The 22,834-nt window shown below is 42.4% G+C and overlaps 1 protein-coding gene across 7 annotated transcripts in view; it reads left to right on the top strand.

Annotated features, from left to right (window-relative positions):
- thrap3a (thyroid hormone receptor associated protein 3a) overlaps positions 1-4,963 on the top strand; it is a 200,971-nt gene extending 196,008 nt beyond the window's left edge. For 6 of the 7 annotated variants that reach the window (XM_069895872.1, XM_069895868.1, XM_069895869.1 and 3 more), the window contains 2 exons: positions 606-755; positions 2,343-4,963. In XM_069895872.1, coding sequence (XP_069751973.1) covers positions 606-755; positions 2,343-2,588 — 396 coding nt within the window. In that variant the 3' untranslated portion in view covers positions 2,589-4,963. The remainder of the gene's footprint in view (positions 1-605; positions 756-2,342) is intronic. The other variant, XM_069895874.1, reaches the window with a different exon arrangement.
- Positions 4,964-22,834: the final 17,871 nt, after the last annotated feature.

Here is a 22,834-nt window from a genome sequence, read left to right as displayed (position 1 = left end):
TGTTCTCGGGCATTGACCCAAGTCCTAACTTTGTAATGACGTAGTCGCACAGAGTTTAATTTTGATTTCTTGAGAAAAGTGGTCTTGGATATCAAGATTAAGATGCTTCCATCCAGAGTTTCTGTCAATTGTTGATCTCTGACCTTCGGCTTGTATGGATGCCTGCTCTTAATTTGTACAGAGAACGGAATAGAAATCCATAGGCCTCCAGGGCTTGGAAGTGACGATGAGCAGTGTTAGGGTGCGGGTCTTGGTGATTTTTTGGGGGTAAATTTCTGGCCTTTGATATTCCCTTCCCCCTCCCCCCCTTGTCTCCCTCCCTTCCATCTCTTGTCAAGCTTGTGTATTAAACCTTACTGCTCCAGTCTATTTAACAAAACATAAGTGCAAGACTCCAGTGTAGAGAGTTGAAATGTCCTGTTGTTCAGTTTTATGAAATGACAGTATTGGGAGGAAGTGCATTGATAAATTAGTGTGCAAAAGCTTCTTGTACGCGGAGCAAGTTCTGTTCTCGATCACTGGTAACTTTGCATTGAAGTCTGAAAATGTGACTCTTGAAGTTGAATATCTTTCCCAATCAAACCTTCCTTTTTATGCTAATGCAGCAGTTCAGAATAAGAGGAAGAGGATATGGCAGGGGTGCGTTTCCTGGTCCCAGCAATAGCAGTAATCCCGGTAACCAAACTTTCCAAAAGCGACCCCGTGAAGAGGACTGGGATCCCGAGTACACACCAAAAAGCAAAAAGTACTACCTGGTACGTGTCCACAAGCATTCATGCTCAGGACTGGATTAGTGCATTGTTCAATCTCTGCTGAGGGGAGTTGCTTCAGTACCCAAGAGGGATTTTTTAAGTAACACGGCTAGGCCAATGCCCAGAATTCTCCAAGGCTCTGCCAGTTGAACCAGCAGATGATGAACATATTTGGAGCAGACCTGTGGTAGGGTTGTTGCCTTCATTTTCAGAAGTATTTTCTGACATCACTGCGAAGTACTCGTGCCCTAAATTCAAATTATACTCTCAGGCCAATTGGGGTATAATCTTAACAATGGGCTGTTCAAGAAACGCTTTTACCCAGTAAGATGTGGAAATCTAGAATATTCCCCTAAAGTTATGGGGCCATAGTTCAATTAAAAGGTTCAAAATCCAGATTGATAAGTGTTTGTCAGGCAGTTGTGAAAGGATATGAAGCTTTTTGTGACTTGTTCTGGATGGAAACTCCTTACTCTTGTGTGGAATTAAATGCTATCAGGCAGTAACCCAAGTCCTCACCATATTGGCAATGTGCTACAGTTTCTTATTGATTCTTCGTCTACCTGTCGAGGTTAAGATGCTTCCATCCAGAGTTTTCGGATGATAGTTTTACCTCCCTGTTTTATGGCTATTGCTTCTAAATGTTTACAACGGTCTCCAATAGAAATATTTAAAAAAAAACTAGGCTTTGGAAGTGACACCAAGCGGCTTAGTTGGTGGGCAAGGTACAGAGAGAAACTGTAACTCGCTGGAATGGTTTAGTAAGTTATCCCATCTCCAAGCATCTTGGTTCTTTCTGGGAGAGGGGAGCAGCATTTTTTTAAAAAATCACCAACTAAAATTGAAGCGAGACAGAATATAATAAGTCATTAAACTTGCAGCAATGCTATTAGATATGCAAGTACAGCCTTGAGTTATAACTTTCTTTATCAACTGTTTGAATCCCTGTATTTGTTGCTATTTTGGAACTTGTTTTGTCTATTTAGAATTTATCATCTCAAGATTAACCAGTGTTTTGTAGCTGAAAATGTTAGATTGTAGTGCAACTAATCACAAAACCAGATAACCAGTAGCAGGTGTTGACTGAGCAAGAAATATTGGGCAGAATGTTGAGAAGCCTTCCTCAATCTTTAAAAATGCTTTTCCTTTGGTTTTTTTTGGGTGGTGGGGGTGTTAAGACAGGCAGGGTCTTGGTAAAATCCCCAATTTGAAAGGGTTCACTTAGGACAGTTTTGTTTCCTCCCAGTAGTACTGAGGTACCTTTCTTGATTTTGTGCTTTATTCTCTGGAGTCAGGCTTGAATCTAGAATCATCTTCTCCAGGGAGGGGGAGCGAGAGCATTACCAATGGAGACACTGTCGCTGCCTGAGGGGCAGTTGGCTTAACAAGCTTATCATTGCATGTCATAAGGAGGTGATTGCATTCCCAGATGATTATCATTTAAGCTTTGCAAGTGGTATAGCTCTTAGTTGACTTTCCGTATAGGTGAAATTAAAAGCCTCGCTGTGCTAATAATTTGCATTTAATATTTTTTCCCCCTGTTTCCTCCACCCCCATCTCCTGGCCCTACTTCTTCTGCTCCTCTTGCAGCACGATGACCGTGAGGGAGATGGGGATAACTACTGGGCAAACAAAAGGGGTCGTGGCGCCTTCCAGCGAGGGAGAGGTCGTTTCCTGTACAAAAAGTCCAACACCAGCCCCAAGTGGACACACGACAAATATCAAGGCAGTGGACAGGAAGGTGTAGAGGAAGAAGAGGAGGAGGAGGAGGAGGATGGGCAAGTTGCTGGCATCACCACCCAGGAAGAGAAAAATCTGGGTGCGATGGAACAGTAGCAGCAGAAAGGCTGGGCCTACCCATGGCAACAATGCATTGATTTGAGTATAGAAGCTGATCACTAGGATCAGACAGAGATTTCTTCATCCAGATCTCTTTAGGGTTTACAATGTAGTAGGTTATTTGTTTTGGTGGGGGTAAGAGTATAGGACCCTTTTGAGATGAAAGGACCAAAAACATCTGTCTTTAATGCAACTTACTATTCAAAGTGCAGTGCAGGCGTCGTAGCTGTGGCAGTACAGGCACACTAGTCGACATCAAAATGCCACAGGTTGCTCCGGGGCTTTGATTCCCCTCCCCCAAGTATTTAGAAACATTAAAAAAAATAAGACTGCATGACGGTGCGACGGTTAGTACATACCTTCCTAAGCAACAGTTTGTGATAGGAAACTTCTGCTGAAGTGGGAAACTAACAAGGGGAAGAAAAAAGTGTACTTCTAGACACCTCTCTCCGAGTCGCACCCAGCAATCTAGAAGAAAATCTTTCCCAAACATTCACTTTTCTGAGCCCCAGATATTGCCGCATGCTTATTTTATTGTTATGGGTTTTAAAACACTTTCACTTTTGAAGCCAGCTTGATAGTGGTACATGTTTCAAGGATCTTTCCTTGTTATTTTCACTAGTTCCTTTTACGATCTGCACATCTCCATATTTGGTTACGACGCTTGGCTTGTGCTTTATTACCAATGTGATTGACAGCAAGAGTGGTTTCTATATTTTTGTGTTAGTTTTTTTTTAAAAAAAAAAGCGACTGGCGATTCACCTTGGGCCTAACTCGCTGTTTAGTTGTAGTGTGAACCACCCGTGAATTTGTTCTTATTGTTCGGGTAGGGGATTGCCTGAGTTCACAAACCTAATGCCCAGAATGATCTCTTTAAATCTCTGTACCTCAGCCCCATCTTCCAGCTCGCCAAGAGTCAAAGGCTAAATTAAAACATCTAATTTTTATTTCATAAGATACTGACAGCGTTTATACATTGAGCTGGTTTCTGGTCAGTGCTGCTTTGCTGTGTGGCCTATGTTTGTTACTTTGCCACAGAGGTGAGGAGAAGGGATTCAACCAGTGTTTCTTGATCTCCTTACATTGCCCATGCTGTTACTTCCATACTGCTTGAGAAATACTGTTAGCTTTGAGCAAGGCACTGGAGAGAAAAAAAGAATTGAAGGGGAGGAAAATTATAACTTGGAGAAGGGTTTTAATGTGGCGTCTGAATATTGTTTGTACCTGCTTTTAATATTTGTCATGGGCTCCACTTTTTTTCGCCCTCTCCCTATAGCCATTATCAGCAAAGATAATTAGAATGGGTTGAGAGAGGCTGGACAAGAATAGGCTTTGAGATTCAACTGTTCCCAAAGTATTCATCAAACATTGAGAAAATGAAAGGTCTGCAAAAACCAAACAAATAGGCATGAAACAACAGCTGATCTTTACAAGGGTCAATTTAGTTTGTTCATTTATGGCAAAAATGAGAGGTGGTGTCATTCAGAATTGATTGAACAAGTGTTTGAGAGTTTCTTTGAGCCGATCTGCAGTTTGTTGTGCAGTTCAATTGCCTATCTACTGAAGGCAATTTGTCTACATTCTGTGATACCCCTCCCACAAATGGTCCCATTAAAACTCAGTTCTACCGGGGGCGGGGGGGGGGGGGGGGAGACCCCAGATTTACAACCATGGTTTTAAAAGTCGTGTTACCCGTTCACTCCTGCATTCTCCTTTCCCAATTTCCTTCTGCCCCAAAAGAATAATTAGGAACTTCTCAATAGAGAAAATGGGGAGCAATAGAAATCTTAATTAAAAAATTAGAAACTGATTTTTGTTATTGGGAGATTCTTTAGTCGCCTGAAATGAAATGTTGCATCACTTGCTTTAGATCTTGGGAGTTAATTACATAAACATTTGGATAAATTTTATATTGACAATCAGCTGTCTCAACTTCTCCGTGCCTAGCCTCCTTTATTCTTCTCTAATGCATTCTTGCTTAATCCTTTTATTTTGTATCTTTTTATGGATGTATAAAAAAAATATAAAAAGAGATATACTCTTGGCTGCCGGAACTATATTAATTTTTTTATACATAAAAGAAAGTAGTTTTGAGGAGAGGGGAACATGAAATGGGAGGAGTATAATGGTTGCACTATTTTTGTAATATTTTGCTGAACTGCCTTATCACCGAAAGAATTGTCAAGTCACTCTTGTCCAGGATTTAACCAGATTTGTATCTCCAATTATTTGTGTTTTGTTAAGTGGTTTTGTCCCTTGTCTTAAATAGCACTCTGTCATCAGCTTAATCCCCAGACCCTCCCTCGAATTGTGATTTTGCTGAGGTTCAAAGCATTGTATTGAATTTTAATTAAATTTCTGTGCCAGCGTCACCAGTTGTATATATGTGTATTATTTGCTCAGACATCACTCAACAATTCTCATTTCCATAGTACACTGAATAAATGTTGATAATCTGAATTTATAACTTGGATGGCTGTTGTAAGTTTTCCTACTGTTAAATTTGGGCAAGAATGCTGTGGAATTGAAAATGATCATAAATGGTCTGTGACAAAAGCTAGCACAGATTATCAGGGAAATGGTAGGAAGTTGAGCTATAAGATGCTAGTATTCTTGGTGATAGGGGTAGTGAGGTCATTAAGCAGTTAAATGTTTTCCTTTACTTGTGAAGAGTATTAGGAAAGTCCTGTAGCAAGGTTTTAATGAGACCATAGCAGGAGTACAGGTACACAATCCTTTTTCCAGAACCCTTGGGGGACAGTGCATTCCGAATTTCAGATTTTCCCAGATTTCGGAAAGCCAGATTTAAGCCCAACAGAATTGTGCTCCCGTATCCATCCCCACCCCCTTCCAGTTATGCTGCTGTCTCCATCCCCACCCGAGTCGTGCGCTGCCGGTCTCTCGCCCGCCTGGCTCGCGCGCTGCTGGTCTCTTTCCCCCCCCACTTGCCGGATTTTGGATGTCTGGATAAAGGATTGTGTACCTGTACACAATCGGTCTTAATGGGGGAGAAATATGAAAGATTTGTTGAAATTGGTCAGTCTGTGCATGCCTGATTTGGAGAGGAAATATTGAGCAAATTAGATGCGTATTCCATGTAGTTTAGCAGAACGAAAGGCGATCTCATCAAACCAAGCTTCTGCAAGGACTTGGCAGTAGAGGTGCTGAGAAGCAACTTCTCATGTTGGGGGAAGGTCCAGAACTCTCCATGGAGGAATCACAGATTGGAGAGAAGTTGAGGGTAGAGATAAAATCAGACCTCACCCTGAGTTATAGAACAGGTCTGATGGTTTGTCTCACCCATGTATGCTATTTCTTGTGTTTTTTTAAAGGAAAATAGGTAGATTTTGTGGAAAGAACTGATTTACGTTCTGTACTATTAGAGAATGGAGGGACACACAGCCTATAGAGCAGATTTGTAGCTGGGTCCAGAGGTGACATGAAATGGAGGAGGTCAAAGGATTCAGGCAACACTAAATCCTGCTAGAAATGTGGAACATTCATGACTGTGTACTTATGGTTGCCAAATATCCATGGTTATTCTCAGTGCAAAAAAGGTCTGCACTTCAGAACAGTGCACTCAAAGCAGACTGAACTAACCCATTTACATTTTTGCAAATTTCTGAGCAGTCCACTCAAAACATTGTCTCCAGGTTCAAGTCAGGTCTGCATTGATGGAGTCTCCAAGTGAATGTGAGAAAAGTCTTGATAAATGCACCAACATAGCAGCACAAAACAGTACCATAAATTTGATATTTTTTTCTGCACTGTGCAGAACTGCTGGCATTTCCCCATTGCCCATTTGGGTGCCGTCGGTGAGAATCTGCTGATGTTTTAATTCTAAAGTTAATCTTTAAAAATTGCTGATATATGGCGCGTCTGTAAATAACAGTTAATAGGCAATTCTATTTTTTAAAAATCAAGATTCCTTTATTGCCATGTAATAGTACAGAACAAAAATACCTTCTGCCTGCCATGAGGCAGAGTCACCCAGCGCCTCTTGCAGTACGAGACAAAGAAGCAAGAGAGTCCCTGGATGTCTGTGGATTCGCCTCCAGCGCTCCCTCCGCCCCACAGAATTCTATTTAATTCATAGGTGCCCATATTATAACCCCGGGTACCAGAGAACATGAACGGAGAGACTCCTTACTTGAGCTGCCGAGGGCTGCTGCAGTCTTTCAGCCCTATGGTGCCCATGTTGGTTTCTAGTTGAAGTATTGGTGGCACTTATTTTTCAGGTTCTTTTTAATATCATGGCAACTGAGTTTTATGTATAATAAATTTAGCTCGTAATTTAATATTTTGAGTAAATTCTGTTTAGTCAAAAGGGTCTTGTGTTTTACCCTTATGATGCACCAGTCTCCAAGAGTGTTAACTCATTTTTTTCTGCTGCCTCATTATATTGGCCGCAGCTTTAAGAATTAATGGCAAGCTTCGAATTTGTATTTATTTCCTTGACCTCAGAGTCATGGCCTCGCTTTTGTCATGGTTGGCCAGGGAGCTCCAACGCCCACCCAGATAGTTTGGGGCTTGTAGGGTACGGGGCTGAGAGGGCTGCACCAGGGTGCTTAGGCAGCCTGTCGCCACCCACATATTCTCCAACCCATTACTATTCTGCCAGATGACTCACTCGTCTGACTTTGTGCTTTGTGTTTTATTAATTGGTGTACAGCACTTTGGAGCAGCATTCGGTTATGTTTATAATGTGCTATAAATTATTCAATTTAATTCAACCTGAGCTCCAGATCCACACCTTTGACATGACCAGCAGCCAAGGGTGTTCAGGAACCCTTCTTGCCCTCGGTACCCTCTTGAATTCCATTTCTGATATCTGGTTTCCACGAGCCATTCTCCAGCAGCCCGCAGCCTGTGTGGGTCCCTCACTGACTGAGCCCCGCACTAGTCCATTGCCATGGTCACCGTCGTGTCGGGTTATCCCCTCTGATTCTTAACTGGGTGTTTCTAATGCTCCTGGAGTCTGCAACCCCTCGTGGCCACGGATGCTGGCATCTTGGGCGCAGGCCCACAGTTGCAGGATTTTAGTTTAAAAATAACATCGGCTCCATTAACAAGTCATTTAAAAGCCAGGATTTGAACCCTTTGGAGCACCACTGTGTCCCCTCTCAGGTGCACAGCTGCAGCAGCTCTGGCAGAGCTGCCATTACTTCAATAAGCAGGTTGCTGTGATCTTGGAATTCAACCAGTGAGTTCAATTGTGGAAACAAGACATTTTAAATCTGACAATGAAACTAGGTTCTGGAAGCACTCAGCATTACCTGCTGAGTTTCTCCAGCACATCTGTGCATTGCGACGAAAACCTTCCAAAGCAGACTGGATCCACGGGTACCAGCAGAGGAATTAATGTTTCATCTTAAATCCTTTATCAGAACTGGCAGATGGTACAAATCCACTGAGTGTGTGAGCAAGACAAGTGGCACAGAGGAGGAAAGCTGCCACATTGACGAATGTAGTCCCTGTGGGATGCGGAGTGCACAGAAGACCATGGAACATCAAGCGAAAAGGCAGTGAAGCAGGTTGCTCATTCTTCTGGAATTTATTTGAGGGTTAATTATTCTCTGCAAATATTTTTCAACAATTTACAGTGGTCTTGGAAGTGTGAAAGACCCCAGAGGTGGTAAACGATAAATCAATCCCGACATCTCCAAAATTCATGGTGCACAGTGAGTACATTCTTCCAGGGGAGTATTGAATGAAGTTCTATTCCCCATTCCTGTGTTAGGTGTCATTGTAAAGGCCTCTGTGGACAGTCCTGCCAATGTGTTTCAGCAAAAAGCCCCTTTTCCAAGCACCAAGAAAATCCAATGCAACTCACTAATGAATATGCATGTTTCTGGACATATTGGTTAATGTTCAAGGCACTTTTAGAATGATAGAGTAGAAGAGGATACAAACAGGCTCTTCAGCTCACCATGTCTTTTGGCCCATCTAATCCCATTTGCCTGCATTAGGATTTTGTCTATACCTTGCTTATTTGTGCTTTTAAATCCATCGCCAAAGTAATTTGATTTCACCACCTTGGGCAGTGCATTGCAAATATCAACTTTTTATGTTTAAAAAATCCCTACGCAGCCTGTACCCTGGGATAAGGATTCTGATGAACCTATATATGCCTCCTGACTTTATATACTTTTGTCAGGTCACCCTTCAGCTTCCTTCACTCCAGAGAAAGCAAGCCCAGTCTCACCCCTAACTTAAGTCTTCTAGGCAACGTCCTTCTGAATCTATGAGAAAGAGTAGCAAAAATCTTGGTGCATCTACTCTGTATTTTGTCTCTGTCAATGCTGGACATGATACCACTTTGTTGAGAGTCTTTTATTAACTGGAGGTCCCATGAAATCTCAATGTCAGGTTGGATTCCAGCAAAGGTTTAACACTTGCTGTTGTTAGCTGATGGTTCAATATTCCCTGTGGTTCATCACTGCAGAATCGCTGAGATCATCAAGAGTCTAAGATCTATTGGAGGATAGATTTAATAACCATCGCGAAGAATAATTCAGACCTCTTATCACAGTGGGCCAGACTGTGTTTGGCTAGACGAGTGTTAAAGCAGGTGCTGAGGGGAGTGATGTGAAGGAACCTGCTCACTGGATTTTCATTCTGCCCTAATGAATAGTGAAGAGGTGCATCTGGTCGCAATAGGAGTCCCTATGCTCTTCTTGGAGGCTGTGCCTGTCCCACAACATGCCTCTTTGGATGGATTCAAAGCAAATTGGACCAGTCAGGTGCTTTGAGCATTCAGTGGCAGAATTTATGGCTCCGCCTGTTCCTGTCACATTTGGGGAACAGCTGTTGATCAATGGGAAGTGTGGCAGTACTGCATGGATATCAAGCAGAAAGGCAGCTACTAGCCAAAGTGCAATCATTCTGAATATGTTGGCTCATCATTCTTCAAGTCATCAGTAAAGTAATGGAAGGTTTTGATGATGGTAATTGTCAACAACTAATGCTCAATTTTGGTTGTACTAAAAATATTCAGTTCCAGGTCTCATTCCTGTCATGGTATGGTAGTAGACCTTTCGGCCCATCCTCCTCATGCTGACCAAAATGTCCCACCTGTATTTGGCCTATCACCCCTCTACAGCCATCTATGGGTAAAGGAGCTGAACTGCAGAAAAGTAACTCCTTGGCATCAGGACAGGTTTTGATTCTCTGGCACCAAGGAACCTGAATGACTGACTGGATCCATAACCAGGGCAAAGAAAGATTGCTATTGAGAGTTGGCTATCTTGGGCTCAGATCATCGTGATAGGATGTTCTCAGAATGCTGTCTCAGCTCCAACCCATCCTTCCATGTCAATGTACCTCAATGATTCAGTTCCCTTCGAATCCGGTGCTGTCTGGAAGGAGTTTTTATGTTTCCTCTGGTTTCCTCCCACCCTTCAAAAATGTACGGGAGTTGTAAGTTAATTGGATGTATTTGGGTGGCATGGGCTGGAAGGCTAAATTCAAATTAAACATAAGAAATAGCAGAACTGGCCCATTGACCCGGCTCTGCCACTCAATACAAAGGCTGGTCTGGCTGTGGATTCAGCTCCGCTCCCTGTCTTTTTCCCCCACAAACCTTTACTATGCAAAAATCTATCTAACTGTCTTAAATAGATTTAGTGAGGCAATCCCTACGTGGACAGAGAATTCCACAGAATCACTACTCTCTGGGAAAATGAGTTCCTCCTCAGCTGTGTCCTAAATCCACTCCCCAGAATCTTGAGGCTACATTCCCAAGTTCAAGACTCACCAGTGGAAACAACTTTCCTGCCTCTATAATCATCGATCTCTTTCATAAATGAATGTTTCTGTAAGAACCCTCCTATCTTCTGAATTCCCAAACCTGCTTTCTACAAGGGCAGCAAATGCATTGGCGAGCTGCACACCCCCTCCCCTCTCTGGCATGCATTGCCGCCCTTCATGCTCATTGGGCCAGTTCATGGCAATCCTTCAACCGCATCTGAACTTTGGCCGTTCAGTTTGAACTCACCTCCACCCACTTGAGCAATGAGGTGTCCAATGCATGGTGAGAAATCAGAGATACCCACACCCAAAAACGAATATAAGAACAAAATCAACAGGCTGATCAGTGGCATGGGTGGATATAATAAGAACATAAAGTGAATCAGGGACATAAAACAAAAAAAAGAATTTGAACAAAATATATAGTTGCCAGTTCAGGTCATGACTGAGAGTGTAATCAGTTTATAAGAGGGAGTGGTGAGGCAGGTGATACCCCAAGACTGCTCATATATCCATTACATTTTTTGTTGGAGGTTTCTGACGATAAATTTGTTAACGTGCAGATTATAACCCACAAAAAACTGACTACAAAAAGGTGCTATTTAAATGCATGTCCTCTTTAGTCAGCATCGCCCAGCCCTCAGGGAAATGCTCACCCTTTTTATTGGAAGATCTTTTCTCCAAACCTGCCACAACTGTTTGTGGGGCCCTCTCACTGGTACTGACTCTTCCTTCCTCCAATGGTTTTACTGGAGGTGATTTTGTTACCAAGTATGTCTCAGTTTGGTCGCTAATCTTTTAAGAGTCATCTGATTGGAGGGGTGAACGTGTAATAGAGCGAAGTGAATGGGTGAGTATAACTGGCTCAACAACAGGGAATTGGGGAGAATAGAAGGAGTACATGGTCAATGGTCTGGAGAAAGAAATAACAGCTGAAAAAAGTACCAGAGAATGGATGAGAAAGATAAATACAAGATCTTGGAAAAACAAAAAAAAAAACTGAAAGACAGTACATTGCAAACATAAAATAGAGGGAAAAAAATTATGAATTGGGAGAGTGTATGAAGTTCTGTCTTGGCAATTAAAGGCAGAAGAGACATCAAGGATGATTAATGCAATCCAAACAGAGCCTGATATAATCAGAAATTAATGATACTTTTAAACTATTATACAAAACTGAAAATCAGAATTGCTAGGTGACTGTGAGATGAATGAATTTCTCTCAGTCATTGAATTGCAAAAATTGGAAAATAAAGATCAGTTGGATTTGGATGCCCCCTTTACTAGAGAAGAGATTGAAAAAGCCTTCAATACACTACAGGTGAGTAAATCACTGGGGGAGGATGGTTTTCTACTGGTATTTTACAGGCAATTTAAAGATCTTTTTATGCCTCTGATGGACATGGTAGAGACTCAGACTCTCGTGGAATTCTTCTCAACTGCTAATATGATGCCTCCAAAAAAGAAGAGAGATCCATTAAAACCACCCTCGTATATTAATTATGGATGACAAGATTCTGGCTAAAGCACTTGCTAATAGACTAGGACTAAATTTACCTAAATTGATAAATCTGGATCAGTTAGGCTTCTTTAAAAAAGACACTTTGCGAACAATTTGGGCAGATTATTCAGTATAATTCATCTGGCTAAATCTAGAGTTAACCCTCGTATAACTATCTTTGGATGAAGAAAAGGCATTTGATCGGTTGGAGTGGCCGTTTCTATGTAAAATATTAGAAAAGTTTGGAATGGGCCAATAATTTATTTGACTGGATAAAAACACTATCATGTACCATGGGCCAAAATTAAAACTAAGGGTCAGATGCCATCAATGTTTTCTTTGAGCAGATCCAGCAGACAGGAGTGCTCTCTGTCCCCAGGTCTCTCTGTTTTGGCAATTGAATCATTAGCTGAGGTTATAAGGAGGGATCCGGACATAAAGGGACATTGAAATAGATGCACTTTAGAACATTTCTACCACATACAACCTGCTGACTTCTAGTGGTGCCTGTAAATTTCACATACATTTCGTGAGATACTCAACCTCGGCATCTGCAGACGTCCTTCTTTATTCAGAGTCTGCTCACCTTCTCAATTTCTTTCTGTCCCTGCTTTAGAATAATTGTCAACATCACAGTCCCCAGCCTTTGACATCGCATACCCTCTGCCAACATCTCATTCCTATTTTCAATTGTTTTCTTTGTCCCGGTCCACTTGGCTATTGTGTTTTTCATACTTTGACCCGGGGGTCAGGTGACTCCCACCAGCTCCCTATGTGGATCTTCATGGGGTGACTTGATGTTAAAACTGGATTCCTGTTTAAGGCAGAGATGAGATGAATTTGCTTTTTCTCTCTGAAAGTCTAGATTCCTTGGAGCTCTCTTCCTCAGAAAGAGGTGTAAGTCGGGAGGAGTCACGTGATGGAGTAGTGGCCGGACGGTGAACTCCAGCCCTCTCCAGAAAAGTCGGGAAAAACAAGAGAAAACACAAAGGCACAGAAATAAAAGTTACAGAAAAGTGAGTATAAAGGTGGAAAGAAGATGGCGACAAAAAAAGAAAAATCGAAAGCAACGGCAAGAAGAGAGGAAGAGAAGACAAAGGAGGAAAAAGGTGAAGGCCTTACCTGTCCGAAGAGGCCCGCTGCGGAGAGAGAAACCCGCTCCCTCAGGTCGGTAAATAATGGACTACAAAAATGGCTCGCTGAGCCGAGTAAAAGTGCGCAACTGCGCATGAAAAAAAACACACCGACGGGAGGGGGGACCAGCTGGGGAGTCGATCTCCACAGACGGCAACGACAGCTGCAGAACACCTGCAGCAAGAAGAGACCACAGAAGACAATAGAAACAAGAAAGAAGAGGAGGAAAGGGCAACAAAGAAACAACAGATGGTCAACCCAGAGGAAGAAGAAGAGGAAGAGTATGGTGAAATAGAAGAAGAAAAGATAGGCAAGGTAAAGGATATACTTGCTCTTATTAAAGGATACATGGAGTCATTTAAAGAATGGCAAACACAGGAATTTAAGGATTTAAGAAAAAGAATAAACAACACAGAAGAGAAAATAAATAAAATGGAGATGACCTTAACAGAAATGGGAAAAAAAATGGACAAGATGGAAGAGCGGGCAGTAGCAGCAGAAATGGAGGTAGAAGACTTAAAAAAGAAATTGGAGAAATCTAATAAAAAAAACTAAAGAGACACAAGAACTACTAGCTCAAAAAATAGATACAATGGAAAACCATAACAGAAGAAATAACATAAAGATAGTGGGCCTTAAGGAAGATGAAGAAGGCAAGAATATGAGGGAGTTTATAAAAGAGTGGATCCCTAAGGCCCTAGGATGTCCAGAACTACAGCAAGAAATGGAAATAGAAAGGGCACATAGAGTATTGGCCTCTAAACCACAACCACAACAAAAACCAAGATCTATTGTAGTAAAATTCCTAAGATATACTACAAGAGAAAAGGTACTGGAGAAGACAATGGAAAAAGTAAGAGAGGGCAACAAACCACTGGAGTATAAAGGGCAAAAAATCTTCATTTATCCAGATATAAGTTTTGAACTCCTAAAGAAGAGAAAAGAGTTCAATACAGCAAAGGCGATTTTATGGAAGAAAGGGTATAAATTTATACTAAAGCATCCAGCGGTATTGAAAATATTTATTCCAGGACAACAAAACAGACTATTCTCGGATCCAGAAGAAGCACGAAAATTTGCAGAACAATTACAAAAATAGACTGAGGGAGGAAGACGGGTAATGAGAGATAAAATGATCACGATTGATATGTATGTGGGTAAAGACAAAAATAGACTGAGGGATGAAGACGGGTAATGAGAGTAAAAATGATCACGATTGATATGTAGGCGGGTAAAGAGGTATAAGAGTGAATAGAGACAATGAGCATACATGAATGTATCTGTACTTAGAGGAAAATATAGATAGTATAGACAAGAATTAATAAGGGAAGGTAATGGAATAGAGAGAATAAGGAGGGAATTAAAAGAGTGACCTTTGTGACATATGAAAAGTGAAATCTTTTCTGGGGGAGGCGGGGTGGGGGGAAATAGCGGTCACTGCAAAATCAGTTGACGCTTGCGAGTGGATTTGCAAATCCAAATGGAGAGGGGAGATGTGGTTGTCCGACAAGGGATAAAGGACAACTCAGGAGGGGAAGGGGAGATTGGGGATAAAGAAGATAGAAATAGGAGAATAAGGAAAATGTTGGATGTTGTAGGAATGTTGTCTTATAAAGAGTTGAAAATAAGAAAACAGAAATGGAAAAGGAGGAAAGGTAATGATGGAAAAACGGAAAGAGAAGATAAACAAAATATAAAAGGGCTACGCTGAACTATATGACTTTAAATATTAATGGAATACATAACCAAATTAAAAGGAAGAAACTACTAAATTTAAATTCCATTAGAAAAAATAACATATAGGTTAAAAAATAATATTGAAATATTCAAACAAGTATAGGAGCCTTACATTAAATACAATAGCGAAAACCTACCAGGGACAAACATTACCTAAGTTGATGGAAGGAGAAGGAAAGAAAAGAATGGACTCAGTAGAATTTCTGGTGTAATTTTGTTGAATGACAACATTGTCTGACTGGCTTAATGCAACCTAGATTGTATACCTAAAATGGATGAGAGGGGGGGGTGGGGGGGTGGTTTGGGAGGAAAGGGGTGGGGGAGAAAAAGTCACTGTATATGTGTGAAAAAGAAATAGTGTATATCATGGCTAATGTGATTTATGGTGTGAAAAATAAAAAAAATTTAAAAAAAAAGATTAAAATACCTTTAGATCTGATAGTATCTTTATTGGGCAGTTTGCAATCTCTGAAAGGTTTGGGATTAGAAAAATTTCAACTTGCTTTTGTATATTTAGCATTACTTGTAGTGAAAAAATGTATTGTTAGTATGTGGAAAGATACAAATATAATTGATATTAATAGATGGCATAATGAGATGACATATTGTTTAATAATGGAAAAAATTACATATGTTTCACATGATAACTATAGCTTTTTTATTAGTAAGTGGTTGTTATATTCAGAATATTTACATTTTGATTTACGTTGATTAGATTTTAATATGTATGTTTAATTTTTCTTTAATTTTTTTTTCCTTTCTTTATGACTCTCTTTAGGAGAGCTGGCTGAAGGGGGGAGGGTTTTTTTTTCATTTTTTCTTTTCTTTTTCTATAAAATATAACGTTCATGTTTTTGGTTTATTGTTGTATATGTTATTTACTATCTGTATTTTGAACGAATAAATAAAGTTTTATTAAAAAAAAAAGAAAGAGGTGTAAGTCTCAGTACCAGGTTTTGAGCCAGGTGTACCTGAGCTCTCTGCCTTCAATGGGAAGCTTGCTCTACAGGAAGAAATCAGATAACCCTGTTGGCGTAGTGCTTAGCCAAACACCTTTACAGCGCCAGCGATCAGGACCAGGGTTTGAATCCCGTGCTGTCTCTAAGGACTTGGTACGTTCTCCTCATGTCTGCATGGGTTTTTCTCCGGGGGGCTCCGGTTTCCTCCCACTGTTCAAAAATGTACCGGAGGATGTAGGTTAATTTGGTGCATGGACGCGTGGGCTGAAACGGGCTGTTACCGTGCCTCCAATACGCTGCTGTCAATCAAATGAACTTCCTGCTTGAGAGATAACAGTGATTTATGTAGAATGATCGCTCATTGTTCACATTCTCTTGGGTTCACAACTTTCCCTCAAGTCACTGACCCATGGAGTCCTTTGGCATGGAAACAGGCCCTTCTGCCCATCATGCCCATACTGACCCTCCATTCAAATCCCATTTACCAGCACCTACACCACATTGATTTAAGTGCTTCTCCCATGTACTCTTTAAACATTTCTGAACCCCCACAGGCAGAACACTCCAGATACCTGCCTCTCTCTGGGTGAAAACATTCTTTCCAGGTCACCTCCAATCCTCTGGCCCCTGGCCCTAATCCTAAAATACCTCACTTTAGATACTTCTGAAATGGGGGAAAGGTTTCCTCCCATCCATGCCCTTCATAGTTTCCTGCACATTTCCCCCTCGATGCCTTTCGCTCCAGAGAAAACAACCCCAGCTTCTCTCCTTACTGAGACTCCATTCTGGGCATCATCCTGGAGAATCTCCTCTCCACCCTCCCCAGTGACATGTGTCTGACCAACTCTTTCTGCCAAACCATTTCAGCAGTTTAAAAAGTGCAATGACATATTGAACCTGAATTTCAGGTGTCGCTGCATTCCATTGGAACAGGTAAAGGTTAGGGCTGAGATCAGACAGTGAGATATTTGCTCAGTGATATTTCTTGCATTCATGCAATGTGCTTGTGTCAAAAACAGGTAACATCAAGTCCTGTCACCAAAAATAGCAAAACAAACAGCTGAGGGGTCTGTTCAACCTCGACTGTGCCTTCATTTAATCTTGAAATTGCTATGTTATACCAAAAGAGAGCCCTGGAACCACTTAGAAGGGTAGGCATCGATGCTGCCTGTTTGAAACATTATTGTTATTTTGGGTTTTCTTTAATCAGTGCTGATGGATGCCTGATGTGCCTGGTACGGAACGAACTACCTGTCTAATGTTTCACCTCCAAAATTAATTTCCAGTGATTGTGATGAAACTGGAATTTTGGGAGAAAAAAAATACACCATGTTGTCTTTCCTATATTACGCATTTAAAATAGTGATGGAGGATTTATACTAGACAGGTGGTTAAACCTAGCGGTTGAGGGTTACCAACCCTCCGTGTCGAAGGACTCCATGGGTCAGTGACTTGAGGGAAGGTTGTTAACCCAAGAGAATGTGAACAACGGGTGATCATTCTACATAAATCAATGCTATCTCTCAAGAAGGAAGTTAATTTGATTGACGGCAGCTTATTGGAGGCACGGTAACAGGCCGTTTCAGCCCACGCGTCCATGCACCAAATTAACCTACATCCTCCGGTACATTTTTGAACATTTCCCCCCCCCCCCCCCCCCCCCCCCCGGGGGGAAACCCATGCAGACATGAGGAGAACGTACCAAGTCCTTAGAGACAGCGCGGGATTCAAACCCTGGTCCTGATCGCTGGCGCCGTAAAGGTGTTTGGCTAAGCACTACGCCAACAGGGTTATCAACTGCTGGAGGATCTTAGCATTAGTGGAGGAAAATATTATTGACATCTTGGGTTGAGATTTGTCCATCAGTTTGCCAGTTTGTTCTATATACCAGTTCTCTTATCCCAAAACTTTGCTGTCCTCAGCACAAATATGGCACATGGATTTTGCTTAACTAGCAATCCAGAAAATATTAAACTGTTGTCACCATGCCAGCATTGCACCCTGGTGTGTTACATTGGTATATATCATGACTGACCACTAAAAGTATTAGTTAATCTGGAGCAGGAGTGAGCGCTGCTCAAGGAGCTGAAGAAGGAATTTGTCCATCGTTATTGAATGAAGATCTACCGGGACCAATGCCTGAAGATGGCGCACAAAATCAGTGAACCGGTGCGGACTCGAAAGGCCAACATGGCCTGTTTCCGCTCCGTAAATGGTTATATGGTTTCTTCCTGCAGAGGAATCTTCCCATTGAAGGCAGAGTGCTCAGGTACACCTGGCTCAAAACCTGGTACTGAGACTTTCACCTCCCTCTGAGGAAGAGAGCTCCAAGGAATCTAGACTTTCAGAGAGAAAAAGCAAATTCATCTCATCTCGACCTTAAACAGGAATCCACTTTTACCAGTTTGTTTTTGAAGAGGTAACAAAGGTGGTTGATGAGGGTAAGGCAGTGGATGTTGCTGACGAGGACATCAGAAAGGCTTTTGACAAGGTCCCTCATGGTCGGCTGGTCCAGATGTGCAGGATCCAAGGTGAGTCGAAAGTTTAGTATGAAATATATATTGTTACAGATAAATATGTTAAAAGAGATAGATTGTGTGTGTGTGTGTGTGTGTGTGTGTGTTGGGGGGGGGGGGGGCGCGTGGTTATTGTAGGACACTTCACAAACAGAGTAACACTTCACCAAAGGTGAAATGCAAGAGCTTTGCTGAAGCTGGACGGTCAGGCTCTGGTTGGCTTTGCAGAGACAATGGAGCTGCTTTGGAAAGAATTTCAAAAGGACCTGCAAATAAAACAGAGTCCAGGCTCAGGTACTGATATGCTCTTTCAAAGGTTGGGTTTGGAGCCTTGGGAGAGGTCTTTTTGTTTTTACCAGCAGAGAGAGGGAAAAAAAATGGATTCTTCTCCGAGAGAGAGATCGGTTCTACAGTGGCAGTTGGGGCTGCGAGTGGCAAGCTGGCGGGCTTGTTGAGAGACCCCATTTTGGAGCTGGGTTGTGAGTTCTGAGTTCAGGACCCTTGTGGTCCTTGCAAGAGGAAATGGGTGGCTGGAGCGTTTCTCCTGAAATAAGGGAAACGAGAGGAACTCTGTGGTGACCTGGAAGAAGTTGTCATTTGGAGAACCAATGATGGGGCAAGACGCTGGGGTGACTGATTGGAGGAAATCAGTTTGTATCCAACCAACAACAGGTGTCTCTCTGAAACCAACAAGATCCTTTAAGCGCCAGAGCCTGGTGAAAATTCATGGATATTGAATTCTGGGCACAGTATAAGAATTGCCTGGTACTGGTGAACTTCGAGAGTGGGAGGTGAATGATTGGACTGAAACAAGGAACTGTCCTGGAAATATACCCATTACATACATGTGCGCTTAGAATTAGAAGGGGATTAGATTAGGTTAAGTTAATAGTAATAGGTTCAACTTTGATCCTGTTTTTTATGTTTTAAAAAAATTAAAAGTAATTTTTGTTTAAGTAACCATTGTCTTGGTGGTGAATTTCTATTGCTGCTGGGTTTTGGGTTCCTCTGGGCTCTTTGTTTATATATATATATATGTTATTGACAGTGGTTAAGGCTATCAAAGAACTGATGTAGGTCAGTTACAGATATGGGCTGAGAAATGGCAGATAGATGGAGTTTAATCTATGGGAGATCGAATGTAAGGACAACGTATCCATTTAATGGCAGTACTCCTAAAGTTATTGATCTGCAGAGGGATCTGGAGGTTCAGGTCCAGAGCTCTTTGAAAGTGGCCTCACAAGTAGATAGAGGCGGTAAAGAAGGCATTTGGTATGAGTTACTTTTACTGGGCATGGCATCAGTATAAAAAATATGGAGGTTATGTAGCAGCCGTATAAAACTTTGTTAAGGCACACTTCGACAACTGTGTGCAATTCTGACTGCCCCATTCGAGGAAGGATTGTGTAGGCTAGGGAAAGGGTGCAGGAGAGGTTTAGCGGGATGTTTAGAGGGTATGAGCTTTGGGCAGAGGTTGGACAAGCTTGGGTTGTTTTTGTTCTGGAGCACAGGAGGCTGAGGGGAGATCTAATAGAAGTTAATCATGGGGGACATGGATAGGATGGACAATCAAAATCTTTCCCCAGGATGGAATGGCACACTCTGGAGGACATGCACTTAAGGTGAGGGGGAGAAAGTTTAAGGGAGACGCATGGGCACAGAGAATGGTGAGTGACTGAAATGGGACCCCAGGGGTAGTGGGGGAAGCAGATACAATGGTAGCATTTAAGAGGCTTCTAGGCAGATGCATGAATATGAAGGGGGGTTGAAGAGGTTGCACAAATATCTATAAAGTGCAAATAGCAGAATTTTAGTTTGAATTGGACAGAGCATCCAACACAGACCTATGGGCCAAAGGACCTGTCCCTGAACTGTACTGTGTCCATGTTCGATGATCTATGTAACAGCTGATTGTGATTTCTTTAGCTTCATATCATCTCCTGATACTGTCACCCACAGAGGTCCTGCAAGTTCCAGTTGCATCTTGATGACCCTGTCTTTCTGTGGACTGTCAGTGTCCCACTGCCCCATCAGTCAGCAGCTGCTTCCAGATCATACCCTCTTGTTCTGGCCCAAGGCCACAGAAATGGTCTCCATGACTCACCTACTGCATATTTAGCATTCTTAATTCCTTCGTTAGATCCACTCTCAAGAGGTAGAGAGACCATGTTAAAACAACCATCTGCTTGGTTGACAAAAGTGGAAACACTCCTAATATGACCCCACATTCTGTCCAATAACCCATTAGCTCTTGGTTCCTCCCCAGCTTCTCGACCCCCACACTTTCCCTTGATGGATTTGAAATCACCTCCTTCCCACTTTAGTGACTGAAACATTGACTGACCACTTCTCCCCACGGACGCTGCCCGACCCGTTGACCCCACGGACGCTGCCCGACCCGTTGACCCCACGGACGCTGCCCGACCCGTTGACCCCACGGACGCTGCCCGACCCGTTGACCCCACGGACGCTGCCCGACCCGTTGACCCCACGGACGCTGCCCGACCCGTTGACCCCACGGACGCTGCCCGACCCGTTGACCCCACGGACGCTGCCCGACCCGTTGACCCCACGGACGCTGCCCATCCTGTTGAGTTTACTCAAGACTCCACCGTCTGCAGTTCTTGTCTCTCTTCAGAATAAGTTTCTCTGCTTCCTTTCAAAATCTGGGTCAACTGTATCACCGACTGACCGGCTATGCAAAATTTTCTGTTTGTCTTCACGGCCGAACAGGATGTACTTTAAACATACCCAGCAAATGAGTGAAAGGAAATGTTAAGACGAGCAAACTCACAAACACATCCTGAAATGTTTCCACTAGCTCTGATAATGTTACAGTACTTCACATGCTCAGGTCCTGAACCATCTTGCAGTATCCCTTTGCACCTTTCACACAGCATAAACAGGAACATGGCAACATAGGAGGTAGGAACAGGAGTAGGCCAAAAATGGCCCATCGAGCCTGCTCCGCCATTCAATACGATCATGGCTGATCTAATTTATGACCTAACTCCACCGACCTGCCTTCTCCCCATATCCCCTAATTCCTCTATCATGTAAAAATTTATCTAACCGAATTTTAAATATGTTTAATGAAGCAGCCTCAACCACTTCCCTGGTGAGAGAATTCCAAACATTCACTACACTCTGGGAAAAACTATTTTTCCTCATCTCTGTCCTAAATCTACTCCCCCGAATCTTGAGACTGTGTCCTCTTGTTTTAGTTTCCCCGGCCAGCTCAAAAAACCTTCCTACATCTATCCTATCCATACCCTTCATAATCCTATATGTTTCTATAAGATCTCTCATTCTTCTGAACTTGAGCGAATACCATATAACCACTTACAGCACAGATCAGGCCAGTTCGGGCCTACTAGTCCATGCCGTAGCAAATCCCCACCCTCCTAGTCCCACTGACCAGCACCCGGTCCATACCCCTCTAGTCCCCTCCTATCCATATAACGATCCAGTCTTTCCTTAAATGTAACCAATGATCCCGCCTCGACTACATCTGCCGGAAGCTCATTCCACATCCCCATCACCCTCTGCATAAAGAAATTTCCCCTCATGTTCCCCTTATAACCAGAGCTCAGGACAGTGCTGGGAAGTGGGGCCAGTCTGACCCAGCACAGGCACATTGTGTCGAGGGTCGTTCTGTGCTGTTCATTTCTATGCTTCCGTGATAAGTTGCTTTTCATTCATTGCCTGACTCTATTTAATTGGCTGCATTGGAAATATCACTCAAGACTGATATGAACCTGTACAGGAGTTATCGGTATCACATTAGATGCACTCTCCAAAAGTCCACAGGTTTGGTAGGTTAACTGAGCACAGTTGGGCAGCACGAGTTTCATTTGGCTGAAATTGGCTTCTACTGTATTGTAAATAATGAGCCTCAGCTACGTGGAGGTTCCTTCATTTTCATAACCACAAATACACAACTAAAATAGCAACAAGACATGATAACCTGTAGACACTGAGGTGAGAATGTGAGCAGCCATGGCAATTGGGCTGTTGGGAGGTTGGAGAGATGGCAGCGATCAAGGTACAGAGCGAATGAAGTTGGAAATGTTTAGATGCTGTGAAGAGGGTGTAAACAATATTTATGAGGATGTTATTTGGATTGGAGGACATGTCATATGAAGCAAGGCTGACAGAGCCAGGGCTTTTCTCTTTGGAACAATGAAGGTTGAGAGCCGACTTAATCAGATTATGAAGGGCTTAGATTGGGTGGACAGCCAGCACCTTTTTTCCAGGGTGACGATAGCAAATACCAGAAGACATCTGCTTAAAGTGAGTGGAGGAAAGTTCAAGAGGGATGTCAGTAGAGTGGTCGGTGCCTGGAATGCATTGCTGGGTGTGGTGGTGGAAGCTGACACAATAGGAAGATTCTTTCATGGACACTGACTGCAAGAAAAATGAAAGGTTATGGGTGTGAGTTTAGATCATTGTGGAATATGTTTCCATAGGTTAGCACGCCATCATGGGCTGAAGGGCCTGTGATGTCCTGGACTGTTCTCAGTCTGATTAAAAAGCTGAACTTGGTCTGCAGACTGTCAACCCTGTCAAAGTATTCAGAGAGATTCAAAATCTATTATAAAATATTGAAGTAAGATAAAGTTTAAATGTTAAACAATGTCTAAAACT

This window comes from Narcine bancroftii, chromosome 8, assembly GCF_036971445.1.
Source record: "Narcine bancroftii isolate sNarBan1 chromosome 8, sNarBan1.hap1, whole genome shotgun sequence".
Classification (NCBI taxonomy): Eukaryota; Metazoa; Chordata; class Chondrichthyes; order Torpediniformes; family Narcinidae; genus Narcine; species Narcine bancroftii.
The sequence above is the reverse complement of the archived record's forward strand: the minus strand, read 5'-3'. Positions and strand labels throughout refer to the sequence as shown.